At 53.2% G+C, this 26,666-nt stretch overlaps 12 protein-coding genes across 12 annotated transcripts; 6 read left to right on the top strand and 6 right to left on the bottom strand.

Moving 5' to 3' along the window:
• Positions 1 to 165: 165 nt before the first annotated feature.
• C8A04DRAFT_13193 (uncharacterized protein) lies at positions 166 to 1,014 on the bottom strand (the record flags this gene model as incomplete). The annotated part of the gene is made up of 1 exon (XM_062777617.1): positions 166 to 1,014. One exon carries the CDS (start codon positions 1,012 to 1,014, stop codon positions 166 to 168), a length of 849 nt encoding a protein of 282 aa, XP_062635858.1.
• Positions 1,015 to 2,082: 1,068 nt separating this feature from the next.
• On the bottom strand, positions 2,083 to 4,023 carry C8A04DRAFT_13202 (uncharacterized protein; the record flags this gene model as incomplete). The annotated part of the gene is made up of 7 exons (XM_062777621.1): positions 2,083 to 2,219; positions 2,499 to 2,818; positions 2,899 to 2,994; positions 3,052 to 3,169; positions 3,231 to 3,383; positions 3,446 to 3,680; positions 3,823 to 4,023. 7 exons carry the CDS (start codon positions 4,021 to 4,023, stop codon positions 2,083 to 2,085), a joined length of 1,260 nt encoding a protein of 419 aa, XP_062635859.1.
• A 2,476-nt stretch (positions 4,024 to 6,499) lies between these two features.
• Positions 6,500 to 8,038, bottom strand: C8A04DRAFT_29939 (phosphotransferase enzyme family-domain-containing protein; the record flags this gene model as incomplete). The annotated part of the gene is made up of 1 exon (XM_062781191.1): positions 6,500 to 8,038. The coding sequence occupies one exon, from the start codon at positions 8,036 to 8,038 to the stop codon at positions 6,500 to 6,502; it is 1,539 nt and encodes a 512-aa protein (XP_062635860.1).
• A 1,231-nt stretch (positions 8,039 to 9,269) lies between these two features.
• C8A04DRAFT_29940 (fumarate reductase/succinate dehydrogenase) lies at positions 9,270 to 10,820 on the top strand (the record flags this gene model as incomplete). Its single annotated transcript, XM_062781192.1, has 2 exons — positions 9,270 to 9,467; positions 9,528 to 10,820. 2 exons carry the CDS (start codon positions 9,270 to 9,272, stop codon positions 10,818 to 10,820), a joined length of 1,491 nt encoding a protein of 496 aa, XP_062635861.1.
• A 601-nt stretch (positions 10,821 to 11,421) lies between these two features.
• C8A04DRAFT_29941 (uncharacterized protein) lies at positions 11,422 to 12,921 on the top strand (the record flags this gene model as incomplete). Its single annotated transcript, XM_062781193.1, has 1 exon — positions 11,422 to 12,921. The coding sequence occupies one exon, from the start codon at positions 11,422 to 11,424 to the stop codon at positions 12,919 to 12,921; it is 1,500 nt and encodes a 499-aa protein (XP_062635862.1).
• Positions 12,922 to 13,991: 1,070 nt separating this feature from the next.
• On the bottom strand, positions 13,992 to 15,740 carry C8A04DRAFT_38274 (mitochondrial carrier domain-containing protein; the record flags this gene model as incomplete). The annotated part of the gene is made up of 3 exons (XM_062784188.1): positions 13,992 to 14,706; positions 14,778 to 15,256; positions 15,327 to 15,740. The coding sequence occupies 3 exons, from the start codon at positions 15,738 to 15,740 to the stop codon at positions 13,992 to 13,994; spliced, it is 1,608 nt and encodes a 535-aa protein (XP_062635863.1).
• A 559-nt stretch (positions 15,741 to 16,299) lies between these two features.
• On the top strand, positions 16,300 to 16,983 carry C8A04DRAFT_29943 (2Fe-2S ferredoxin-type domain-containing protein; the record flags this gene model as incomplete). Its single annotated transcript, XM_062781194.1, has 2 exons — positions 16,300 to 16,556; positions 16,641 to 16,983. 2 exons carry the CDS (start codon positions 16,300 to 16,302, stop codon positions 16,981 to 16,983), a joined length of 600 nt encoding a protein of 199 aa, XP_062635864.1.
• A 358-nt stretch (positions 16,984 to 17,341) lies between these two features.
• C8A04DRAFT_13173 (Rrp15p-domain-containing protein) lies at positions 17,342 to 18,421 on the bottom strand (the record flags this gene model as incomplete). Its single annotated transcript, XM_062777610.1, has 1 exon — positions 17,342 to 18,421. One exon carries the CDS (start codon positions 18,419 to 18,421, stop codon positions 17,342 to 17,344), a length of 1,080 nt encoding a protein of 359 aa, XP_062635865.1.
• Positions 18,422 to 19,464: 1,043 nt separating this feature from the next.
• C8A04DRAFT_38278 (uncharacterized protein) lies at positions 19,465 to 21,474 on the bottom strand (the record flags this gene model as incomplete). The annotated part of the gene is made up of 3 exons (XM_062784189.1): positions 19,465 to 20,853; positions 20,950 to 21,318; positions 21,388 to 21,474. The coding sequence occupies 3 exons, from the start codon at positions 21,472 to 21,474 to the stop codon at positions 19,465 to 19,467; spliced, it is 1,845 nt and encodes a 614-aa protein (XP_062635866.1).
• A 1,394-nt stretch (positions 21,475 to 22,868) lies between these two features.
• On the top strand, positions 22,869 to 23,724 carry C8A04DRAFT_13235 (phosphatidylethanolamine-binding protein 4; the record flags this gene model as incomplete). The annotated part of the gene is made up of 4 exons (XM_062777632.1): positions 22,869 to 23,028; positions 23,105 to 23,179; positions 23,242 to 23,251; positions 23,370 to 23,724. 4 exons carry the CDS (start codon positions 22,869 to 22,871, stop codon positions 23,722 to 23,724), a joined length of 600 nt encoding a protein of 199 aa, XP_062635867.1.
• A 498-nt stretch (positions 23,725 to 24,222) lies between these two features.
• Positions 24,223 to 24,612, top strand: C8A04DRAFT_29947 (uncharacterized protein; the record flags this gene model as incomplete). Its single annotated transcript, XM_062781195.1, has 1 exon — positions 24,223 to 24,612. The coding sequence occupies one exon, from the start codon at positions 24,223 to 24,225 to the stop codon at positions 24,610 to 24,612; it is 390 nt and encodes a 129-aa protein (XP_062635868.1).
• A 1,057-nt stretch (positions 24,613 to 25,669) lies between these two features.
• Positions 25,670 to 26,062, top strand: C8A04DRAFT_29948 (uncharacterized protein; the record flags this gene model as incomplete). Its single annotated transcript, XM_062781196.1, has 1 exon — positions 25,670 to 26,062. One exon carries the CDS (start codon positions 25,670 to 25,672, stop codon positions 26,060 to 26,062), a length of 393 nt encoding a protein of 130 aa, XP_062635869.1.
• Between the last annotated feature and the right edge of the window lie 604 nt (positions 26,063 to 26,666).

Genomic DNA, 26,666 nt, shown 5'->3' on the forward strand with positions numbered 1-26,666 from the left:
GGATCACGGAATGAGCCCAATGACAAACTATACCATGCTGTTACTGTCCAAAAGAGAGAGACACGGCCGACTGCAAATTATAGACCACATCTTCAAAAGTCATGAAAAACCTAGAAATGCAAGTTGTTTGCTCGACCGATAATTAGGCCCCATTCACCCAAAGAGTTACAGAAATTTCTCCGCGACTTTGACCGTCGACCGGTGAGTTTTCCCATTCTGCCGCAACCAGTGAATGCCCAAGGCCGTCATGACCACCATCAGCGCCCACCGATCACCTAGTTCGCCCGTCTTCCCGGCCCCTTTCAGCTCCAGTGTAAACAGATGCGTGAAGGAGAACAGGCTGTTGAACCTCAGCTCCGCGAGCACCTCTTCATCTTCGTTCTCTATGTCTAGCGCAGGGGGTTGGGTCGAAGAAGACGGCTGGCTTGACAATAACGACGCTGAATGGGAACCAGCCCAGTAAAGCCGATACTGACTCCCCTTCTCTGTCGTGGCTTCCCCCTTCTCCCTCAACTTCCGCCACTCAAACTCCTCTCTCCCAACCTTCTTCTCGCCCGTCTCAATCTCAAAACTGAAAACTACCCCCTCGTCTTTCCTTACTGTAGCCTGCAAAATCTCATCTACCTTATTCCCCGGATTCTTCTCCCAATCCGCCGGCGGCAACAAAACCGACGTCCGCGGATCAAACAACGACACAAGCAACGGAAGCCGAAACACCTCCCCCACAGCAGCGAGGATCGGATCCTGGAACCGTGTCCCGTTGCGCAGGTAGAAGCCGCGGCCGAAATGCAGGGGGCCCCGCGGGGTGTAGCCGAAGTGGACTTCGACCAGGTAGAGCATGTTGTTGGGGTCCGCGCCGCAGAGTTTGTGGGTGGTTAGGGCTTGGAGGAGGCCGTTGGTGAGGTTGCTGTGGAGGGTTATGAGGGAGGGGAAGGGGCGGTAGCCGGTGAAGGGGGCTGTGGAGGGGTCGCGGAGGAGGGGGGGTGTTTGGGGGGGTTGGTTTGCGTCTGCCATGTTGTAGTAATTACTGGTAATTATCAAGATGTTGAAGTTCCCGGTAGTACTAAAGCTCTCTGGGAGTCTGAGCTTACAAGCAAGTATTAGTTTATAGCTGGGTATTTCAAGTAGGAATCGGAACAGAAAAGAACAACAAAAAAAAGAAAAAAAGAAAACGCTCATAAATGACACGAGAAGAAACCGGGCACCAAACATTCCTCCCTCAACGCGAAGCAGCGAGCCTCGCTTGCGCAAAGAACGAGTGCATCCCTAATTAAGCTCAAGGTCAGCTGGATTCGCTGCTGTTGGCTGCCATTGTTGGTCACTCGACTCATTCGCTCGTCGCCAGTCATCGCGAGTGAGGCAATGCTCGTATTTAGCCAATACACAGTATTGTTACACAGCGCACCAACAAAGACCGCCCGGGAAATGGGAATCGCTACCGAGAGCCGGGCCTGGTGACCTCGATGGCTGGGTCCCACCGAAACCAGAGTACCAACGCAGAACCAACAGGCCGAGATTCATGCAGCAAACCTGCGAGCACCCGTTTAGGAAACGCCGATTGAAAAATAGCTCAGCTATGCAACAGAGAAACCCCAAGGAATAAACCGGAACTCGGCATCGCTATTCAGGCGGGCGCGTGACTGCTGCTTCTGTGATATCATTATGCAGTGAGCTATGAACAGCGCCAGCATGAGGTCACGATAATTCCTCGTGTTGCTCCGCTAACTGAGCAAGAATTATATGAGCTCTTTTCGGGTGAAAGCGTGTCCAAGTTTGGTGCGAATAAACTCGGGCAATAGTGTCCGGCCGTATTTCTATTCGTTATGCCAAGCTCGAAGGGTGAAACTCTTTTCATTTCTACCCCTTTGGCTATATTTATGGTTTCTGACAGCTGCCCGAAGGAAGGCCTGGCCATAATAGTAGAAATGAACCCAACACTACACCGTTTTGACTCCAAAAAACCAACTTGCGGAGTGGTGTTGTGTGATGATTACTTGGAGAAATTACTGCATAAACAGCGTAAAATTGTATTCTTTTAAAACTCTTATTATAATAATATATCATCAAAAGACCCTGTTTTAATTAATTACGCCCCCCCCCATCCGGATTGATATACCGCACCGTAATATCCGTCCTCGTCATAATCCCCTCAAACCTCTCCTCCATCTGCAAAATCACCTCCTCGCTATTCGCATCCGATGGCACTTCACCACCTCCATCTTCCTGTCGTCGGCGGTGCTGTTCCATCCACGGAAACACCGGCAACGGGCCCGAACTCCTGCTGCTGCTACTCCCACCATTGCTAATATCACCACCAACACGGTTCCGGCTGTGGTCACTTAGGTGTGATCGTGGCGGTGGCCGGACGCTTGTTATGCTCGTGATGACCCGGTGGTTCGGGCAGGGTGATTTGAGGATCGGGATGTCGATTTCTTTTAGGCCGAGCTCGAGGTCTGGGAGGCGGGGAGTGCTTCTGCCGTCGTTCTTCTCGTGGTCACCGCTATTATTATTGTTGTTGTTGCCGTTACTGTAATCATCGTCGTCATCGTCGATTGTGGTGGGCTCGTCATTGAAGGTGCTAAGTTCGTGGTCCTCGCTATGGCTAATAGCTCCTGCGGTGGAGGAGGAGGGTTGTTTTCGGTGCCGGCGCCCGTTCCTATCATTGCTGCCGATGGTCGCGGTACCAAAGGGGTTGTGCCGGTGGCCGTGGGTGTGGGTGTGGGAATTGTCGGAGGTCGAGTTGAGACGGAGGATGCGGCCTACAAGGGGTCGGAGGCAGGACGCGCAGGCGGCGATGATGCCGAGGTTGAGTTGGAGGCTGGATGGAGGATAAGTGTTAGTTGGGTACTTAAGGGAGGTAAATAAGGGGTTGTGGTTAAGGTCGGGAGGCGGACGTACTTTTCCCAGAGGTGAACCCAGTAGTGGTAGACCTGGTCCGGGTCTCCGCCGGTAATGAGCATAAAGACGGCTTTGAGAATGCCCATTAGGACGGCCCTGTGAGATGTTAGTATGGGCCTGGAGGAGAAAGTTGGAAGTGGTGGTCCGCCTTACAGATATCCTAGGTTGAGAATGGCAATGACATAAATGCGCACTCGACGCTTCATCCTGAGGCGCCAGATGACCGGAACAGGAAGAGCTCCCAGGACGACGTCGGTAAAGATGTTACAGGCTGGTTGATGAAGGTTAACGCGATGTCGAAAAAAGTGAAAGAAAATAGAAAGATGGCTCACCAATATTCCAGTACGTCAAATCGACAAACAGCCCAAAGTCATGACACCGCGGGTCAAACGGATTCATCCACTGAAAGTCCCACCAGCCCGAGTACGGCGTACAGTAGACAAACAACCATGTGATCCCCTGAATGGAGTACGCCACTACAAACGCTACGAGCATGTCAGCCCAAGGTCCATCTCACATCAACTTGGACTCTCTTAGAGAAACTCACCAATAACGGCATACAAGGACCACCGGTACCACTTAATCTCCTGGTTTAGCCGCAGCAGCGTGACAGCCACCGAGACCCTCAACAACCCCAACGCGAAGCCGTCCGAGAAGACTGCCTTCCAGAAGCCGATGTGCTCGAAGTGGATGCGGTCTTCAACTGGTACCACGTACCCGTGTCGTCCTAGGCCGTAGGGTACTTGTAGCACGAGGCAGATCCAGGACATTAGTGCCAGTGCCTGTGAACGGAAAACGATGTTAGACGTTTTGTTTCATAGTGATATCATGGATCACCACCCTTCATTTTGATAACTTCAAACCCCCCTTACACATAACCAAACACAACGACAAAAATCGTCACTCAGGATAGGGAGAACGTACCGCAGCAGCAATAATCAACCCATCGTCCACCCCAAACGCCCGCACCATAAACACACGCGCATACAGCCGCAGCGCGACCAGAGCAAGCGCTAGAAAGTGGAAGGCACCGACAACCCCGACGATGGTGTCTGCTTTGCTGGCGTTGACATACTCGGGCGGAAGAGTCGAAGGGTCGGGCGGGACAGGCGGGCCTGTTATCATGTCGTTTTTTTGGTTTTCGTTTCTTAATGAATAGGTAAGTGTGAGATATCGGGGTGAGGTATGAAGCAGCCCGCGGTCGTGGTTGGTTGGTCGGTCGATGGAAAGCAGAAGGGCGATGGGTTGATATGAGCCTCCTTCGGGGGGCGAACTAGACAGAACAAACAGCTATCCCAGCATCAGGAACAACCATCCATCCATCTAGACCGTTGGAATAAGTCGTGCCAACCTAGCAGCACAAGCAACGGCTCCGCTCGGTCCGGTCCCGAAGAGAAAAAAAAAGACTCCCTTATTCGCCCGGCCTGGCAAACATCTTCAGTTCAGGTTCCAGGTTGTCGAAGCTCGGAGGACAAGCTAGCAAAGCGCGGGGCGGCAAATAGGACTCGAAAGAAAGCAGGAGAACGTTCGCCTCCTTCTCTCAAAAACTGGAGCCCATCCCTTTAAGGAGAAACGAAAGAAACACCACCAGAAAACCGGAGCTGAGGACATCGGATGGAGCTAGGAAGTGTATTCCACGGAGCAAGTCGGGGGTGGGGCCGGGGATGGTAGTTAAGAAGCAGAAGAGATCTGAGCAACGGCTGGGCAGACTGGGATACCGTGGACTTGTAACCCGTCTGGATGGTTCAGAATGGTGGGGGAGGCGAGAAAGGGATCGCCGTTCCGTAGCACACAGTGAGGGAGGGAGGTTGTGTCACGGGAAGTTCCATTTTCTGCATTTCACGAGAATCGACGGGTTTATGCGGGGGAACCTTAGGTAGATCTACTAGTGCAATTCGAGCTTCCGTCTGTTCTGCGTGCGCGTGAGACAAAATGTATGACCTCGAAGTGCAAGTTCCCACGGTGTATTTCCTTCCCCAGACCAACCCGATTACACTACAGGGTACAGACAAGATTCCCCCCACGAAAACCGGTTGGTCAGACCAGTTGATGAAATCACGAATTCCACACCAACATTACAATTTTCTGTCAAACATTCTCTAAATGTTTGCTGAGTCTGAGCGCGGGGAGGTGGGGTTCAATCAACTGACAGCGTTGTGTGTGGGATGGGAATCGGGATACCCCAGCGAGAAGTACTCGGATGATGCTCGAGTCGCGTTCTCGCACTATTACACGTTGGGCAACAACTTGGGACGGGCCGAGGGAGGAAAAAGTTTGCTCGCCTTCGTGGTGTTTGTTGGCGGATGGAATCTCCGAGACAGAAAACAATGCCATTGAACGAGTGAAAGGGGCGAAGGAAGAGAAAAACACTTTGCGGCGTCATTGGGCTGGTCTTGGTCTTGCGAAACGGCACATTTGGTGTGATGATGTTGGATGGCTTGGCGTGGGTTTCGTCACACTTTTGCACGAGGGGTGACGGGCCCTTCAGCTCGGCAAACTGTCGATCTGTACTTTTTGGAAGACTCGGCTTCGAGATGGTAACTATGGCTTTGATGAGAAAATCTCCGAGTCCAGTGCCGAAGAAACCCGGTAGTTGGTCGATAACCTTGCTTAGATCGAGATGGAGATCGTGCATGGCGTTATTTGATGCACTTTGTTTGCTAACGTTAACTTATTATCCCACCTCGTCCTCTGGCCAAAAAAAAGCGGCAGACTAAAACCGAATAGCCAAGTCTAATCTAGGAACATTCAATCAAATCGAAGCAAATTTTGATCGATTTACTCTGTTTCGTCCCTTTTCACTTTTTTTATGGATTCTTTTTTGTCTTCTTTCACTTTTATATTTATTCTTTTCAGACAAGTAAGTTATCTAGGGACTTGGCCTGCCTTGCCATACGTGCCTACCGCTTTTTCTGGCCACAGCGAGCCCACATACATAGGTATACATGTGCTGCGACAGGGGAAAAACGTACAAAATAAAGTAATTACCTAGTGTAGAAACGCATGCGAGATGCAGGTCCGCTCCCACCATCCATCGGGCCGTCCTCGATTCTCTGTCGCGCTGCCTTCAGGGGAAAGGGGAAAACCCGGTCACCGAGAAAGCCACACATGGCACCGTTACACGAGCGTGACAATGCACTGTGTATGCTGCATATAACGCGAGACAGCAGGCTTTTCGTTCTCTTGGGTTGTTGCACCGCAGGAAAGGGGTTTCTCCGACACGCCTGATGCTGTCTCAGCTGGTTTATTTTTGGGTTGCCTTACCGGTGTGACCTGTTTTCTTCACTGCTCTTCTATCCTGACTTTTGGCCCTCAGCCTATTCTTGTATTACCCTTAAGGCGTGGAATATTGTGATACGAATGGTGGGTCGTTGTGATGGTCGCCAGTTCCGAGTGGTATGGTTGGTTCAAAGTGGAGTTTCGGAACGGTTCGAGTACTGTTAACGGGCTGATTAGGTCTGGTGATGATTACACAACATCCAATGAATCTCGTACAGGTTCTCGTTCTCTGAAGAGTGGTTCTAGGAAGAGTGGCTAATGAACATACAATCTTGAGCTGCTCGATGACCCACAGCCCCCTGGTATTCCCATTATACATCCTCTAATCATATCCATCCATCCGTCGCTGCGTATTCTCGATTCGCTCTAGTAAACCCTCGAATCCGGGCTCTCCCTTTTCGAGATCGTCAAGCCATTCCTGTATGCGCCCGGTCGTGAATCCGTCGTCGGAGCAAGCGAGGGCGAAACTGAAATCCATCTGTCGCTTGCTTGACTCGAAGATGGCCACCCACTCTGGCTGTAGCGTCTTCATTTCGGCGAGGAAGGCGCGCCGGAGCTGGGTCAGCTCGTAGTCCTGAAGGTGCTCCCAGAAGAGCTCATTCGCCTTTCCCTCCTCATCATGTTGATACTTAGCCATGACTGGCTCGATGTCGCGGTGCTTCCCCTCTAAGAGAGGAGGGAAATCGCAGGCGGACCAAAGCGGTACAACCGAAATGCCTTCCCAGTCGAGGACGGCTGTCAGATTGCCGACGTCATCGACGAGAATATTCCCCCCCGTGAGATCGTCATGATGAATCATGGTCCGCTCGAGTTCCGTTTCGGCGCTGAGATCGGGTGGAGGGAAGAAGTTGTCTAGCTGTAGCCGGAGGCGTGTGATAATATCCAAGGTGTTTTGAAGATCTTCGAGGTCGTCTTCGTCCACGCTTTCGTTCTCATCCTCCTTCCCATCGTCGTCCTCATTCTCGTTCTCGTTTTCATCTTCCTTGTTGCTCCCGTCACCCTCGGTGGGATTGCTTACACCCTTCCTTTCGCCCGGCTGGCCATCGTTGTTATCATCGCCGTCATTGCCTGGCCCTTTTGTCTCTGGAGTTGTTTTTGTGATGCGGCTCAGCTGCTCGCGGCAAGATAACTCGGCCATGGAGAGCCGAGCCAGAAGCCACTCCCTGCTCGATCGGAAAGGACCACGGGGGACCTGGGCATGAATGCGTGTACTGTACATAAATTCTCCGGAAACAATGCGCCGGACGCAGAAGGGGCCTTGATCTTTGACTGAGATGCTGCTCATGCTCGTGCTGCTGGCAGGGACGGGACCTATATCCTCTGAGTAGAGGTTGCCAATTCCCCGAAATTGGTGGTTGAAGGTCTCCGCGCAGAACGCGGCCAACTGCCGAACAATCGCCTCCTTGGCGGGAAACGAGACGTCTCTCCATCGATCCCGTAGTGAATTACCAGCCATCTGGGACATGACGATCCATTCAAACCCGACGGCGCTGGCCCTGTCCGCCTGGTACGAGAGCACTTCCGGCACCGGCAGACTCGTGTTGTCGCGCGCCCATCTCAACGTGGCGACCTCGCTGAGGGTTTTCCACCTGGGGTGCACCGGAAGTGCCACACGGGCGATGACTTCCTGTTGCGTTTCCGGAAATGAGACGACGTACACCTTGTTGAATCCGCCCTGGGCTAGAAATTCGATGGTAGAGCCGACAGCTCCCAAGTCCAGGGAGGACGCGGTCGTCTGTCGAACGGCCTCGGCATCCGGTTCGACCGCCCATCGAGGCTCCAGACCCCAAATTCCATTCTGCACCCACTTCAGGCCAGATGTGTCGAGTTCCGGGCCAGCACACGGGTTATCCTCCAACATCGTGGATCAAAGTATTCTGAAAGATTGAATTGAGTAGGTCGAGTTGAAATTGAGAAATTCCCGGTCTCACTGTTAATTAGACGTTGATAATTAGCTGGACACACAAAAAATAGTTCGTTCTAAGGCGTTGATCGTCGATGAGGGTGGGCGAGGAAGAATAAGGTGATGAAAAGGATGATTTTGAAAAGCAGGCTGTTGGGTTTGTTGGCTTGCTGTATTAATCTGCTGACTTTGTTTGAGGTAGCCCAACACCTTTGTTCAATGTTTAAGCGCTTTGGTCATGGAGTCCACAGTGCCACACGGAGTCACGTTTACCTATCATTCTCGTATTACTATTTTTCTTCTTGTTTTCATTCTCCTCCTCCGTTTTTCCATTACTACTGTATATCCTAATGGCACCTTAGCATAGTTATTCAGTTGCAGCACAGGTAAGTAAAAATCTGTCGTCCTTTCATACCTCGTAGTGCGAAGGGATGACTAAGATGCCGGAGAATTGTAATTTAATGCCGAATTTCCTCGGCGTCCACACAGTGTGCACTGTGTTATCTGCATCTCGCAAACTGCACGGAACAGCTGTTGGCGCTTGTGTCGCACCTGCTCCCTGCATCCAACAAGCCAACCAAGGCATGTCAACGGATGTTTGCTGCGATTTGATTTCCGATTGAGCGGGCCAAAACGGCAGCTAACGCTGGTATCTCAGCTAGCAGTGACGACCAACGGCGACGCCTTTGCTGTCGACTCTCACTCCGGTACTCCCGTGGCCACGCTTCCAGTCCTGATGGGTCGGTCTCGACTACCTCAGGGGACCTTGCTGCATGTGTAGAAACCGAGACGTCGGCATGGATGCTTGTAATCTGGATAATCGACAGGCGATGCCGATAGCTAACCCCGCGTGTAAAGTGTTTTCCACATGGCACATGTGGGAGGGGAAAACACAAACCGGGAGGCTGGTTGGCATGGGTGATGAAGAGGGGTTTGAGGTTTCAACAACTTAAATTTCATTGTATTTTGCTCCCCCTCCCTGTCATAATTATTTACTCGGAGTTTTCCTACCATATTTTGTTACTTATGACACACTGAGTTGCGTGTCTTGTGTCTCGGTCTGAGTAACACAACACCTGTGACGGTGTCACCTCACAACGATCAGTTTTTCTGGTATGCCCGTGTTGCTTGCGGGGGAAACATAGCTGCCTTCACCAGTAACCCGATCCCAACGAAGACCCGCCACATCATGCGCATCAGTGTCGCCCTCGGCTTGTTCGCCGTCACGGTGACCGCTAGCCCAACAAAGTTTGGCCGCGGCGAATGCGCCGAGACGATTGAACGCGATGTAGCCGTGATCGGGGGCGGTGCTTCCGGCGCACACGCTGCTGTGTGGTTACGTGATGCCGGGTATAGTGTAGTTGTCGTTGAAAGGGCCGCTCAACTTGTACGTTATCCCATGGCCTCATCGTATCTGACGGCGGAGTACTTACTCACCTCTCTCTAGGGCGGACACACCAACTTCTACACAGACCCGGCTTCCGGGACCTCCATCAATGTCGGGGTCCAGGGTTGGGTAGAGTACAACTCCGCCTTCGACTTCCCCCACCGCATGAACGTATCCACCAGTGGTGCTATGTCTTTCACTCCCAACACAGTCCAGTACATCGACTACGAAACAGGACACCCCGTCGCCGGCTACACGGCCCCAGACCAAGCCGACATGAACGCTGCTCTGCAGCGGTATCTCGACGTACTCGAGCAGTATCAGGACCTCGTCCTCCCAGGCTTCTTCAACTTTCCCTCTGATCCCGCGTCAATCCCAGAAGACCTACTGATCCCGTTTGGCGAGTTTGCGGAAAAGCACAACCTGTCGGCCGCCCTTCCCCAGATCTGGGATGCCACAGCCCAGGGCCTCGGCGATACCATGCACGTCCCGACGCTTTGGGTCGTCCAAGCCTGCGGTGCGCCCTTCGTGCGTGCCCTGCTCGGCACCGCGGCCTCCGCCGTTCCAGAATCAGGCCGGCTGTACGACTTATACGACAGCGTCGCTGCCTTTCTCGGGTCCGACGTGCTCTACTCCAGCACTGTTATCTCCACCACCCGCTCCGACGACGGCGGTGACGACGACACCGCACATCCCATCTCCTTAAAAGTCCTCAGCGCCACCACCAATAAACACACCCGTATCCACGCCCGCCGCCTCCTCCTCTCCATGGAACCCACCCCAGCCAACATCAGCCCCTTCGACCTCGACGACTCCGAAACCGCCATCCTCGCCCGCTTCAACTACTCCACCGTCTACGCCGGCGTCCTACGCCACCCATCCTTACAAACCCTCAATGCCTACACCAACCGCTCCCCAGAACCGGGATCCCTCAACTACACTGTCTTCCCAGTCGCGCCACAAGTGGGACGCATCGAATACGTCGGCGGGACTGAGGACATATTCGCGCTTACGGCGGTTGGAACGGCGGAGGATACCGCGGAGGGGATGAAGCGGCGTGTTAACGAGGCGGTTGAGGCGATGATTGAGGCTGGGACGTTACCCCCACCCTCAGACGGTAGTGACGACAGAAAGCGGACGGTTGAGGTGGATTTCGAGTTATTCGCTGACCACGGGCACATGCACTCGCGGGTGTCGGCGGAGGAACTGCGCGCGGGATTTATCACGGATCTGTACTCGTTGCAGGGCCGGCGGAATACCTTTTGGACTGGGGCTGCGTTTTCGGCGGGGTTTTCGACTGTGGTGTGGGAGTTTAACAAGGTGTTGCTGCCGAAGGTGATTGAGGGGTTGTGAAGAGTAGGCGGACTTTATGCTTTTGTCTATGGCCACTGAAGGTATTACAAAGTTATTAGTTATTGGAAATCAATTTTCTGTTGCGGCTTGTTTATTATCCATGTTTGAACGACAACTGCCGAGAGTCTGGCTCCCTTGCTCGTCCACAATGACAACCACATTGATAAAGGATACGGAGTGAGCCCCAAGTCAGCAGCCGTTCTCCATCACAGATACCGGAACAATCCCGCAGAAACGGAGAGGTCTGAACAGCTCAAGTTTAGCCCACCTGAGGAGGGTAAAACAAGGATGTCTTATCCGCGGAATTCAACATAGCTGGATTGATCATTTTCATTGGTCCAGACTTTTACTTGCATAACTAGTGTTCGATGTTCAGGTAATCGGGTTCGGGAGGATTATATTTATTGTTAGGATCTCTGGCCATCAGCTAGGGGCTCCGCGACCAAGCTTCGACTTCAGCAAACCGTAGCACTATGAACTCTGTCTTGAACATTGTGCGTGCAGCAGCTTCTTGGCCAGCCTAGAAACACTTGGAAACGAACTTTCTTTTGGCTGTAGTGAAATCAGCTTCAATAATTAGAAGGCACAACACTCCGGCATAATGGCGACAAAGTCTTATTCGGCGGTCCTCTCGCCCGTGGACCAATACATGCCCAGGATGAGCACCCCCATGGTCCTAGTCTTCGAGACGCCCGACCCCGAGCGCGCGATCAATAACCTCACGATCGGCCTGAGGCGGATGAACCGACACCTGTCATATCTCCGGGGTCGAGTGTTTGAGATTGCCCATGGCAGACTGGAGCTGCGATGGACCGTCTACGACGAGCCCGTCCTGCCGAAACTCATGCCAGCCGAGCTGGTTACCAGGTTTTCTGCCGTGACCTTCCAACAACTCAAAGACCAACGAGCGCCGCCTCACTATTTTCCCGCGTCGATATCGCCAGCCCCGGTATTTGGAGATCTCAAAACGGCGGGCATGCCTGCCTTCGCGGTTAACTACGCTCCCTTGGCTGCGGGAGGCTTGGTGGTGTGTTGTTCCTTTCACAAGAACGTGGTGGATTGCACTGGTGCAGTCCAGATACTTCGCCTTTGGGCGGCCTTCACCTCCTCGCCGCTCCTTGACAAGACGAGAGCCGCTCCGGACCCAGATGAGCCGTTTCGCCGGGGCTTGATTTTGCGTTTAGCCATGCACCGCCCCGTCCCAAACGACGAAAAGGCCATATCGACCGAAGAGATTCTAGCTCGCCATCCAGAGATCGCCCTTGCGCCATCTCTGGCGCCAGAAGAGCACCCTTTCGCCAAAGAGGTGCCAGTTGCTGGCATCAGCACTATTTTCACTCTCGATGTGGAGAAACTGGAGAAGACTAGGGTGGCGCTACGACCTACGAATGGCGTGGCGGCGCAGGCATCGGTTGATACCGTTGTCTTCGCCATCCTCTGGTCCTGTATCACCCGGGTCCGGGCCACGCGGGGCCGAGCCGAGGGCGGTAAGACAGCCGCAGCAGATTCAACAACAGCTGCTGAACCGAAACTCAGCATTTCAGTGGACATGCGTGCCCATCTCGACTCAACGTGCTTCCCTCCCTGGGGGCCTCGGCCCTTCTTGGGAAACGTCACCAAGTACAACTTGACCCAGGTTCCGTTAGCAAAACTGGAGTCAGCCGCTGCCGGACATGCCAATGGGGAACTCAGTGCCCTCGATGAAACCGTTGCCGCTATTACTAGCAGCCTCGCCGCTGAGAACCGCGAAAGCATCGTTGACATTGCCAGGCTCGTGGAGCAAGCGCCGAACGCGAGTGTCTTACGGCCTGGGAAGTCCTTCGGCGGCCTAGATTTGTCGGTCTCGAGCTGGGCCAACATGGGTGACCCAATTTATACCTGGGATTGGGTCGGTGTCGGCAAGGTTGAGTTTGTGAGATTGGTGGACAACGAATGGGATGGGGTCTTGACCGTGATGCCGAGGAAATGGGAGAAGGCCGAGACTGGAGCGGAGCCGGGTGTGATTGAGGTTTGTGTTTCATTGCGTAAGGATGATATGGAGACCCTAAGGAAGGACGAAGCCTTGAGTAGTTATTTTGTTGAAGGATTAGGGACGGCTTGAACGACTTGCAGTAGTGTTTTTAAATAAGCTCTCTCCTTACAATGACTTTGACAACGGGTGGAACCTGGACCAGTTTCCTGGTTAAGAATCCATCCATCATCCCTCTGAGCTAGACGCCTTGGGCTCGGGACATGTTCGCGCCTTCCGTTCTGACCGAGCTGCCGGCGATACCCACAAAACAAGCTAGATCAGGTAGATAGCAACTTCCGTGGCGAAGAGAGGATATGGGAGATATGGAAGGAACATTGTACAACTTGATGGGGCCGTCCATCTAGATTGCTAATTAGTTCGTTCCAGCCCGCGTAACCCTTCAACCCGGTTGCCCAACGTTAACATGCACCGGGATCTTTCCGGCAAGTGCCACTCTTGATGACACGGAAGGAGACACACCCAATTGTGAGGGGTCTCTGGTGGAACCCTATCGAGCAGTAAGCGCCGCTGTCCGGTATAGACAGACGGTTCAGACTGGGACTTTCCGGCCTTCAGCTCCATCTCGTTCCTGGTGTGCCCACCTGCGTTGTAAGGCGTAGATTTGGCTCTCGACGCTATGGAGGTATAATATCGATTAGGGACTTGTATTAGATCCACCCCTTAATGTCGGTGGCTGGATTTGGGACGGGCACAACATCGCATGGGTATACGTTATGGATTGATGAAATGTGATATGTTCTATAATTTGGCTCCTTTAACAGGAAGTTCCCACTCAAGCTCAAGGCCAACTTAAGGCCCGAGGGAAATAATCGACTGCCGCTCATTTCATCATATCATTTCCAAACGTGGTCTTTATATTTTATCATCATAACAATTCGTGAGCGGGGAATCATTTGCCGTTCAGCAGGCGAAAAAGGTAAAGAAAATGAAGGAGAGAAAAGAAGAGAAGAATGGAAGAAAAGAAAGGGAGCGCCACCGTGTGAAATGAAATGAAAACGCCTAACGATCCGTTATTGCCGCCACCGACGGGGGTTAGATGTCCTACCGAAACCCCCTTTCACCCGACCATGAACAAGTAGCCACCTGATTTTATCCAACCACATCTTCGACATGTAATCCTACCTCATCATTCACTGTTCTTAGAATTCACCATCACCACCCCCACCCAACACACCCGCTGCCCAGAGCCCAACCAGCCCCCACCAACTGACCTTCCACCCGCGCCAGAGCCCATCCATGCCCTGGCCGCGGCGGTAAACCGTCTCAGAGACAGAAGCAGGCGGCGTTGCACTGCCTGACCTTCCTTTCCTCGGCGTCTTGCTAGCCGTGGTAGGCTTGGTAATAGCGTGCGAGCCTTCGTCGTTGACGATCCGGTACATGGTTCCAAACACACCGTTGAACCGGCCCACGGGCACGATCGTCTCCAAACCACCCTCCGGAGCGGGCGGGGGAGGATGATGCTCGCCGACCGCGACGACTGCGCCAGCGTTCGCCCTCCTCGCGCGTGCGGCCCGCGCGGCAGCTGCGCTGTTTCCTTCGAGCGCCGAGACGTATGGCTCGGAGCTGAGAACGGCCACCTGACCGCGGCGGAGCACAGTCTCGAGAGGCAGCTTCAGTAGCAGGGCAACTGTGGACGAGCAGAACTTGGCGACGGAGAAGGCGGTTGGGGCTAGTTCACGGTCGATCATGAACCGGGTACGGAGGACGAGGGGGGTGGAGAGGGTTAGGAGGGGGTGGATAAGAGAGTGGAGGACTGTGGGGACGATGAGGGAGGAATGGCAAAGGTACGAGGGCAGGGAGCGCATGGTGGAGAGGGTGCGGCGGGTTGCGGAGTGGGTGGACGTTATGACCAAGCTGGGACGAGATGTTAGTTTAGCCAGGCAGGGGGCAGGCAAGGGAGACATCATCAGACAGAGCTATCTTACCGGGTGCGGACGAGGTCAAGGGGGGAGAGGACCAAACTGGTCACCACGGCCGCAGTGGCAGCCACGAAAAGGGAGGCCCAGGGGTACGGTGAGGCGATGTCCACCAAACGATCAAGGTCGTGACGCACGCCCAAGTCCGGGACGTTGAACAAGGCGCTGAGAAGACTCCGCGACCAGTTCTCCAGAAGGGACTGCAGCACCGAGTAGATGAAGGTCGCATTGGTCCCCTTCCACACACCCCAGGCCCCTTCTTTGTTCCAAAGCTGGGCGATCACCTCTAATACTGAGTCGGGCGTCCGAATGGCTAGGTGGTGGGGTGATAAGGGTTTGCCAGCGGGATGTGCTGCTTGGGGTGTCTCGCGTTGTTCACGCCAGGGGTTCTTAGACCGAGGCATGGCAGATCCGGGTGCCCCTGGTTCGTGAGATGTGAAGAAAGATGCCTCGTCGTCGAGATCCGAGTCCGAGTCGTTTTGTGTGGACTGAGCCCAATCGGTTATCAGTATGAATCACTCTGCTTTTCATGGCGGGGTGAACGAGGAGGGGCCTTACCTCATCGAACATGTGTATCCTTTGGTTTGCCTTCCGTTGCCGAGCTTCCTCTGCTGCCTCTGCCGCGGCCTCCAGACCCCCGAGGTCGTCTTGGGCCCTCACTTGCATGATGGTCTTGGCGACCTCGAAGGGCTGCGCCATGAGAACGGACGAGTATTTCCATAGTAGCTCGTCGAGAACCTCCTTGACGGTCTGCACTACGGACGGGGAAGGGTCGGCAATGTAGTCCTTGTAGTCAAGGTCAGAGAAGATATCCCGCGCCTTCGAGGCATATCGGTCGCTAGAGTTGACGACGTTGGGTTGGGCAAAGGCGCGGGGCCCTGGAGTGGGCACGGCTTCAGCGGGTTCGCCGATGGAAGGTGGGATGTAGTAAGGTCTTAGGGGGTTGACCCCGTCGTGATGATGATTCGCCATGTTATATGTCGTCACCGTGGAGGCGCAAGACCATGGCACGGGGGAGAAGGCGTCGTGTAGGTCGAATATTCCTGCCCTCGTGAGGTCGTGTGTGAGAGCTTCGGGTTGTGTGGGACTTTGTCAATGACGATTTTTAGGTAGCTGCATGCGCATGGCGGGACAATGGGGCTGGGCTTGGCGATTTGGCGGCCCGAAGCTTATCGATAAATGCACTACCTGGCTATTGCATATCGGGGTCGCGATAACAACCCAAGCTGAGAGCCAAAAGCAAGAACCACTCAGAGCTCAGCAAATTTTCTTAGACGGAGGTAACGGAGCTCAATCGGCTGGACCGAGACCCCGGCCATTTCAGTGTATCGGTCCCGCGAAGTCCCTGGGATAACCCGCAACCCTCAAACTATATTTCCCGGTGGTTGAGTACCTCGCAGGCGTAGTGGGGGATTTTGCTGGTCCCTGTATTGCTTCGAACGTCCTTCCCTTGGCCTGCTTCTAGGACCATTCGTTTTATTTTTCGAGCCGATCCCTAAAACAACCCCCCACCTCCCAGTACAACTTCAAGATGTCGACCCCGCGAGTGCTTTCCAAAGCTCTTCCGACTCTTAAATGCGTTCCCCAACGATCCGCCGGGCCACTTGCGCGATATGCCCGATCCTACAGCAAGCCGAGCTTCGTAACAGCTTCTCCCGTCTCCCACAGAGAAACCCCTCCTCCAATGCGCAAATCCCTCTGGCGCGGCGCTTCCCCACAAACACGAAACTTCTCCGTAACAACAGCTGTTAGCCACGGTCACGTCCACCCCCCAAAGCCCGGCGAAGAGTAAGGGTTTCCCCAACTTACCACTACCCCGCCATGACCACCCCGCGCCCAGGAGTAACCCCCGCTAACATAACCCTCCCGCAGGCTCTGGGTAACATTCATCGACAAAGAAGGCCTCGAAACCAAGATCGCCGTATCCGCAGGTGACAACCTGCTAGACATTGCGCAGGCCAACGATCTCGAGATGGAGGGCGCATGCGGCGGTTCCTGCGCCTGCTCTACCTGTCATGTCATCGTGCTAGACCAGGACTACTACGACCGCATGCCAGAGCCGGACGATGACGAGAACGACATGTTGGACCTGGCATTTGGCTTGCAGGAGACGAGTAGGCTGGGGTGCCAGGTGGTGATGAAGCCGGAGCTGGATGGGTTGCGGGTGAAGTTGCCGTCGATGACGAGGAATTTGCAGTCGAGTGACTTTAAGTGAAGGGGAGGCAGGGGCAGGAATTAAACAAAGGTTAATTTCCCCTCTGTGACTTGGCGTTTTGCTGAGGGAGGGTATGGGAAACGTAGGACGTGGGAGGTGGAAAAGGGCGCAACGATCCCATGCGACAAACAAAGGAGGCCAAGGCCAATGTATGGAGGGAATATGCTTCAAAATGTGGCAGACGAAGATATGCCACCGTTTCGAAAAGACTCACGCATCCGGCAGATGCATATATACATGTACGATAGCACAACCTGTTGCCCTTTACCGGGGATGTACATAGGAACACAACCAAACCAGAGACTCACTCTGCTCTGCTGCCCAAGGCCTTGAAATCCTTCTTCGCCCAGCATACCTATCACGCTTCCTCTAAACCACCCTTCTTCAACCCCCCACCGCCGCTCGCAATCAAGTCCAAAAACCCCTTCCGACTCATCTCCGTAACCTTCTCCCCCTTCCTCTGCGTCCCCACAATCCCCTCCTTCCTCGCCGCCCTCTCGGCTTCCGTCGCCTTCACCTGCGCCACCCGCACCGCATTAAACAACTTCACCACACCCCTCTGCGCAACCTTCCTCAACCTCTTCTCGCCCGCCATAATCTCCGCCGTCGTCACCGGCGCCCCGCCAGCCGTCCCATCCGCAGCATCCGCCACCTCCTCAATCTCCCCCGTCGCGATATTCAGCGTGCGCGTGGTGCTAGCGACCAACACGTCGCGCACGCGACCCTTTTCCAGCGCAAGGCGCTTCTGCTCGCGCAAGCGCCGGCGGGCTTTGGCTTCGAGGGCTGCGTCGACGGCTTGGCGCGATTGTTCGGCGGCTGCTGCGCTGCGGGCCACGATGGGGTCGGCGCGGCGGGAGGTGGGGAGTTTGGAGGAGAGCATCTTGGAGATGGAGGTGGCGAAGGCGGCCGGGTCGTTGCGTTTGGACTTGGTGTTGCGGTTGGGGTGGGTGCCGCCGGAGGAGGAGGTGTGGCTTGCGGCGTCGGAGAGGTCAGAGTATTCGTCGTCGTCGTCGCCCTCGTCCTCGTCTTCGCCGTCATTCTCTTTTTCGGAATCGGCGTCATCATCGTTGTTGTTTTCGTCGTCTCCGGATGACGCGGGAGCGTCTTTTGCGACGAAAAGTTTTTTAGGTTCGGTTTTCGGTTTGTGTTTCGATTGGAGCTTGTTGCGCTTTGGTGTCGATTCTGTTTCGGATTGGGAATCGGAATCGGAGTTGGATTCTTGTGATGATGCGCCGTCATCAACCTCAACATTCTCGAGGTCCTCGTCATCAGAGTCAAGCAAATTGGCCGGTACCGCCGCGCCCGCGTCGCTGTCGTCTTCGGACTCGTCTGAGCTGCTGTGGTACGCGGCAATCTGCCTTTGTTTTTTGGTAGGTCGTGGGGCCCGGCTTTTGGGGCCGTCGCTGAAGGAGCGCTTCTTTACCGATGGTCCCGGCATGATGTATGATGCGCTATGGGGTCAGGGAAAAGGTGCGAGAGTGGTGGTGAGCAGTGGAACGCATTACTAGAACTTCAATGGATCTCATGATGCAAGGCCAATGATGCAGCTTTCCCGAAATTTTTGGCGGTGGCAGGCGGCAGTTTTGTTGCCCCACTCCCTTAGCTTCGTGCATTCATTAACCCTAACCCTTCCTTTGCTCTGCTTCCTTTACCAGCCTACATAATACATACTACTCATCCACCACCGCCAATGAGTTACCAGCATTATTTAAATTACCTCCGTAACGACTTAGGAAGTGGTGCATTTATAAAGAGCCCTCAGTTTGGAACCGCACTCCCCGACCTTTTACACTGTATCACATAAGTCAGAAAGACTGCCTTCAATATAACCCTAACCCCGCCATACACCCCCTGATTCCCACAACGTCCACAAGTTCCGCAGCCTGTACGACGAGGACTTAGCCTCGGGGTTAGGAAAGGCCACCAGTCAGGTAGGGCAGGTACATACCTTATGGCGGCAACCATATCACGGGTGGCAGGCAAAGGCGGGGGGACATACCAGACAGGGGATATAGGGTAAGGAGGAGGGCAATAATTGTAGCTTAGGTAGTTAGGTAGTCACTCCCCAGGAAAAAAAACACTAGTTGGTCCTAATTATATTTTATTTTTGAGCTTTTCAACTATTCTGGTGCTGGAGAATGGAAGATATAGAAGACGTAATTGACGACGGGGAAATCAGCGAGTGATATGGCAGGGTTGGGGTTATGTATCGGGTCCGGGACGTACTCGTGTGATGCGGTGTAAAAAGCCAACGGGTACGGTCCTAAAATGCAGGCTCTTCCTAAAAGGCAGAGACCTCAATCTTGAAAACCCCCAAGGGGGGGTCCTGCGGGTGTCTCCAGTTGATTTACGGCCGTCCTCCTGCTCCAGCGCAGCCGTGTTAATTATTGGTTCAATTTGGGCCATGCGTAACGGGGCTTGTCCAAGGTACCGAGGAATAGTCCTGAGGAAGGGCGCCTTTTCCCCTGTTTTCTTGCTTGATTACACGCAGAACTGAACTTGTTTGAAGACGCTCGGATATGGCGTTGCCCGGTTCCCGTCCGCGAACATTGTATGGTACTGGTCGCCCATCACCAAGGTTTCTAGGGTCCTGTTATGCCGCGTTCTGAATGCTCTCCTGAGTTCCCGGGGGTTTCCGCCCCATTCCCGGTGATCCAGCCAACGGCGGTACGAGCGAGCAGTCCATTCCCACGGGTAAACCACGTCCGTATAAAACCGATTGAGCGCGTTCGGTCCCTTGGCTAGCTGGTTGAGCGGTGTCAGGATGGCCAAAATCGATTTGTGCATCATATCGGCTTCCTCCTCCGTAATAATATCGTGGTCGTCAGACCCATAGTAATAATCGCTATATTCTGCATCCACGAACCCCAAGGTCAAACCCGGCCCATTGATTTTGCCCCTTAGCCAGTCGACCGTTTCGCACCAGTCCTGCATGGCCGGGGAATCCGGCGTTGGCCAACTGCGCTCAAGGCGGAGCGGAAAGGATATCTCCAGGGATCGGAGGTAGGCGATGCAGTGGGACGGAATGATGTCGCGGAAGAAGATGGAGACACCGAATCGGTCATACGGATAAGTAACATTCACTGGTACGTTTCGGTTCTCTCCAAAACGGGCTCGTGGAGGATTTCTATGCGAGTATTCTGCCTCGCAAGAAGGCGAGAGGTCGTGGATAACGAAGCGGTTACCAGAATAGAAGACGAGTTGTGCATCCCGACACAGCGTTCGGCAGACCAAGAACAGCGCCGGCCTAGGCTCTGCCCAGCAGACGCACCGCGATGAGTACGCGCCATGGCGGCGGGCACAAAAGCAGCCTGCGGGCGACCCGGACGGGATGTCTTGGTCCGAAGTCGTGCGAAATGTACAGCGGCCCAGATCCGGGCATTGGGGGTAATACAAGCACCGCCCGTCGGCAGTATAGCACTTCTTCTGGCTGTAAAGAGTTCCCCACGAGTACTGGTGGTCCTTTCTGCTCCACCAGACCTCCTTGCTCGGGGTGACCAAGTCGGTGTATTCCAAAACCCGCAACCGGAGCTCGCGTGGGAGTGTGACGAATGTTATCTTTCCAGCGGGCGGCGTGAGATATGGACGCCGAATTCCACACAGTTGTAGGCTTGTATCATGAGCCATCCGAGACAATCCGGCGTCAGGTTCCTTGCTAAGTCTGATCTCGCAGCCTTTGAGTACTGGCAGAACGGAGAGAGACGTCAACAGCAGGTTGGCTAGGTCAACGGCGTCGGTATGTTTCGGGTTGATGTCGCAGACAAAGCTGAGCTTGAGGCGAGCAGGGGTGATGTGAGGCGCGATATGTTGGACAGCGGCGCGCCACTTCTCGGGCACAATCCGGGCTTCGGTTTCCGGGTCTTCTTTCGCCTCGTGGCTTACGGGCATGATCATCGGGTCATAGATGTCGCTATTCCACCGGCGTATATTCTCAAGCATCACCCGGTCGCTCTCATTGGTATATACATCGTCCTCATCCTCCTCTCCATTCTCGCTCCCCCTCGCAACCGTCAAGAAGGGGCGTTGGTGTCGGCGGTAATGACTTCCATAATGTAGCTTCTCTTCACAGAAAGCCCCACAACAGTCATCGAAATCGGTCGCCTTCAGCAATCGCTGGTGGCAAGACGCTTGGTTAAGAACAACCCTGAGTGCCGTCAAGGACGACAGTGCCAATGGTGAGAGCGCATAAAGCGGTGTAAAGGATCGAGCGTCGGCAAAATGGAGGACGAAGAGGTTAGCCGAATACAGAAGCGTGGCCACCTCGGCGTAGACCAAGCGACAGGTAAGGAGCAGGCCGCGGAATGAAGCAGGCCATTGGTCGAGGCAGTAATAGGGCTGCAGTCGCTGAGCCGGCCCATGAAGATCATGAGTGTGTGGGATACCAGGCTTCGATGCAACACCCACAAGGCGGTAAACCTCTTCCCGGATGGGTGGGGGGAGCCGTAGAAACGGGGGTTGCAGCGTGTTGGAGCTTGCTAGGTCCTGATCCATCGTTGTGGTGTTAACGGGTCGTAGTTGGGCTGTGGGTGGACGGTAGGTAGGTATGGACCTTTGGGGATTTTGGTTGTGTAAGTTGTGTTGGTAAATCTCAACACTCCAACATGAATTTATACTAATTTGTTCATAGGAGTTCCCCGCTACTGCTACCTGGCACGTGTTGGTTCATCAACAAAGAACCAACAAAGAGCCAAGTCAGCGATGGTTGATTGGTGCCAAATTGTTCAACCCAGTATTCGATCCAAAGCCGATGTATTTCGCTGCGTGATAAACCGGGCCTTCCTTACCTATACAGTGAAGCCATGTGCCTTTCTTCGAGGTTTCTTCCAGTACTCCAGTGCCAAGTTTGCCCAAAATAAAGCTTGAATCAAGATTGGCAATGTGGTCAGTCATAAGAGTGACAACGGGATTTAGAAGGAGTCGACGCTGGACACGACAATACCTTATATCTACCTAATGGTAGAGCCAATGTCAATATTACTACTGATTCAGTTCTTCACTCGTTAACTAAACCGGGATATATCTCAACGGTAATTACGAAAACTTTACTAAGAAAATGTCATAGCAACGAAGGGTCCTACCTGCTGCTTCAATGGACAATCGTCTGTTGCAACAGTTATAAGCCCGGTTCGTGCAGTGGTAAGCATCCACACTTCCTCTGTACAGACCCTGCTCTGGCACTTTGTGAAGGCTTAAGTTCGAATCACGCTTCGTTCAACCCAGATGTTAAAGGTGCATGAGCTAAGAGCATCGTTAAACAAACACTTGCCACACGTTAGCGTGTATAAACATCCTTACTGAGGGGAAGAAAACGAATGCTAATTATGGAGGCTCAGAACGAACCACCAGCTGGGTCCTGCTTTATGCTGCAATGACGATTGTCTTTTGTAAAAGAAAACGTAACCTCCATCCTCATTACTGTTTTTGCCAGCTTGATTTAGTCTTCAAGTTTACACTAAGACGGATGGTCAAAGAGGTCTGGAAAATAAGACTTATTCCAGTGGAGACATAAAACTGCAAAGTGACGACAAGCTTTGAGGGAGACCCCGGCAATCTTTGGTTCTTCTAGTCAAGTGCCGTTACTGTCCATAGCGGGATCGCCGTCTGGAATCGAAAGGTTTAAATTAAGTCACTTTACCCAGATATCCTTGGCGACTTGCAACATCTCCTAGATGCGCTGTTGGGAACGGATAATTAGATCTCGCTGCATAAAATATTGGGGTACAGAATTGGTAACTTTGGTGGATAATTACCAGCACACGGTTAATGTTTAATCTTCCAAGAGGCTCCTGTACGGTATAAACGGGAGCATACTCGCGCTGCACTTGTTTCCCATCATCCCCGTCCCTTCCCTTGACTCATCCATTATCAGTTATCACCGCGCCGCCATGCGTAGCCTCTCGTTCCCATTCTCATTCGCGCTGTTGGTGGCTGGAATTGCCTTAGCCCAAACCCCAGCTGGGTTCGTCCCGGAGGTCGCAGACAAACTCGAGATTGTGTTTGGAACAAAAACCGTGGAAACACCGGGCGCAAGCCTTGAGAAGACAGGTAATTCTGGCTTGAGTCACGACCTGAATACCCTGCCCCCAATGCTCGTTGCGGAAGCCTAAGACGCCATCACTAGACACGGCGAACCAACCCACGATTGGGACCAGCGATGCGCCCCTGACGGGTCCGTCGTATCTGTGGATGATGATAGGTATTACATGCTCGCCTACCAGTAACTCCTATAGTCAGCAGAACGAGTACTAACATTGACAGATATCGACGTGTACGTCCCGAGTCAAGTTTCGATTCCGAACTCTCACTATTACACCCTGCCATCAAATCCTTTGACCACACCTTTTAAAACAGCATGATGTTTAATTAACTCTCTCTTCCCCTCTAAGACCAACCAACTTCCAAAACCCCTCCACCGGAGGCCGCCAAACCAACCTACACTCCCTCCTCACCGGCTTCACCCCCTCTACCACAAACCCCGAGGAAGGAGGTATCTACACCCTCACTCCTCCCTCCTCTTCTTCAGACGGATCTGCCGTCGTCCCCTACGTCGGCCCCGCTCCTCCGGCCGAGAACCCGCCGTACCCACATCGGTATGTGAGCTTGCTGTATGAGACCGAGGACGGGTTTATGGTACAGCGCGAGCAGGTGGGACAGACGTTGGGGTTTGATCTGTCGTTGTTTGTGGAGAAGGTTGGGTTGGGGACGCCTGTGAGGGCGGGGTATTTTAATGTGACTGGGTGATGGGGGTTGGTGAATTTGAAAGGTAAATTAAGCAAATTGGTACCTCGTGGCTGCCTTGGGGCTTGGAAGGGGGACTGGTGGGGTTAGAAAATTTGAATCAAACTAGAAACCTGGAAATTTTCCCAGCCCATAAAATCCTTGAACAACGCCTCTGTTCAGCGCACGCGCCAGATCTCAGCAATTGCGACGAAATTCTGTTAAGATTCGCACCATGATCTGCGACTATTTATTGCCAGTTCCTCGTTCAAACCTCGATTTTGAAACTTCCACCCCTCCAACCACAAATACCACTCCCACACTTAATTAGGTTACCTTCAAACCCTCATCCAAGACATCTCAAATTTGAGATTCAGACATCCAGCCCACAACAAAGACAATCTTTTGTTGAATTCATTCAAATGCTGATCGAGAGGTATAAGACGAATCGCTTGGCAGATTACTAACTAAAGGTAATTAGGTAACGTTAGTCCGAGACCAAAACATAACACCGCCAACACGATGTCGGTTTTAATCAAGGGATCGGAAGCCGTCCCCGACCCCGACCAATGTATCGAGGTCATTCAATTCGACGGCAAGCCAAGCATTGGCTACGCCGAATGGAAGTTCACAATCCTCCGTTATCTCGACTATTCCGGCTTCCGAGGCTTTATCGACGGCACGGCCTCACTCGGCACGCAAGCCACGGAGGACGAAAAGCTGGAGATTATGCGCAACAAAATCACTGCCTACACGGTCCTTTGCGACTCCTTGCGCAAGTGGCTCGAAAGCGTTGACGTAGAATCGCCCGATCTGCCCGATCGAGACGACTTCTTGGAAATTCGGTTCGACAACACGTACAACGCGAAGCGGCTGTGGGATATGGTGGAAAACTATTGCCGCGGTTACTAGTCTCCAGGGTTTCTGAGCTGCTTTAGGGCCAGTTGATTTCGGCGGCCGGATGGGAGCGGTGGGTTTCTGGTTCGGAGTTGGTTTAGGCCCAAAGCAGGAAGGACAGGCGTTAGAGAGTAGAAACCTAAGTGGGCAAATGTTGATTACCTACTGAATTATGGAACGTTGGGGGTGAATACCTCGTTGCCAGTGAGAAAGGGCTTGCGTTGAGTTCTCAACTTTTTTTTTCCTCCTCTTTTTTTATCCTCGTCTTCTTTTCTTTCTCTTCTTTTTTTCTGCCTTTTTTTTTCGAGGTTTACCAGGGATCAATCTTCCTAGACCCTTTACCACATTGTCATTCATTACACCTCGCGTTGTTTTCTCCTTCGCCCCAATACAGCACACCAATCCGAGGATTTTCTTTCTAGCTTCGAAAGGCTACAAGCTTGAAAAGACCACAGGCGGAGGCCGTTGGGTTGGGACGCCCGTGAGGGCGGGGTATTTTGATGTGACTGGGTGATAAAAGGGGGTGGTGTATAGTTGAAAGGTACGTTATGTATATTGGTATATTATACCTAGTCGTTGCCTTAGAGGTTAAGAAAGGAAGCATGGTGATGCTGCGACTGCGATTTAGGGAACGTGAATCGACTTGGAAGCTGGAGACCTCTTCCACCCTAAAAGTGCAAGAAGACCGGGTATGTTAGGCACATACGACAGGCCCCGGAAGTTCCGAACGGATTCTGCTCTGGGAGGCATTCGTTAGGGCCTGGCCGGGAACTATATATATACCACCATGTCGAGAGCCGGAACCGCAAGAAATTTTTCTTTGGCAGAGAAATCAACCCCACGATTTGCAATTATCTCCTGCCAGATCAACGTTGGCCCCTCCATTTCGAAACTCCCACCACACGCTGAAATTGAGAGCCAAAAATCTACATCTTCCACAACAAACAGGCGATCGTCTCTGGTGAGTCCACTCAGATATTGATCGAAAAGTACGAGACAAATTCTTTGACAAACTGCTAACTAGAAGTGTCTAGAACCAAAATACAACACCGCCAAAAGTTGGCCCAAAATAATGTCGTTCTCAGACAGCGAGACGTCGGGCGCCGTCCGCAAGGCTGACGAGTGCACCGTGGTCAACAACTTCGACGGCGAGAGGGGCTACGACTACCACGAGTGGAAGTTTACAATCCTCCGCTGTCTCGACTACGACGGCCTTCGAGGTTTTATCGATGGCACGGCTTCACTCAGCCCCGAAGCTACCGAGCATGAAAAGTTGGAGTTTATGCGCAAGAAAATCAGCGCCTACACGACCCTTCGCAACTCCGTCAGTGGCTGGCTCGCAACGGTGGCCGCCAATGGGTCCTATCGGGACAGGCTCTTGCAGGCTCGGTTCGACAACACCTACGACGCCAAACGGCTGTGGGATGTGGTCCATGAGTGCTGTGACGAGGACGTTTTCAACTAATCAGCAGCGTCCCCGAGCTCTCTGAACGGCGGTTGATCTCGGTGGATGGATTGGGTGGAAGAGACACTCAACAACCTAAGGGCGGGACTTGATAATGGAACGTTAGGGATGGGTGGTCGGCCCTGGATAAATGGGCGGAAACGGCTTTTTAGCTTCAAGTTCGGATCTCTTTTCCGCGACGTTTGCAAGACGTCAACCTTCCTAGACCCTTTAACACATTTTCAATGATTACACGTCACACTACTCCATCCCTTGCCGAATGTTGCCGAGTTAAACCATATCAAGCCGACTGATGATTTCTTCTTTGCTTTTAAAATTTGGCATTGAAATCAGGCATCATATCGAGATCACGACAAACCTTTGGGCTCAATGGCGGGGCCAACGCACTAATTGGGTAAATCCGCGACCCTCTCTCCCCTTCTCCCAAGCCTCCATCAGGAAGGCTTTCAGGGCATTCAGGCCAGCCTTAACAGGCCGGAAGCCATGATTTGGACCCGACAGCAGAGTGTGGCCACCCGCGGCTCCTTTGACCGATAGTCTCGAATAAAAGGTATGCAGGCATAGGCGGTTCTCTTTGAGGACACTCACTGTTACCTCGACGCAC

The sequence above is a fragment of the Dichotomopilus funicola genome, assembly GCF_033296635.1.
Source record: "Dichotomopilus funicola strain CBS 141.50 unplaced genomic scaffold C8A04scaffold_44, whole genome shotgun sequence".
NCBI lineage: Eukaryota > Fungi > Ascomycota > Sordariomycetes > Sordariales > Chaetomiaceae > Dichotomopilus > Dichotomopilus funicola.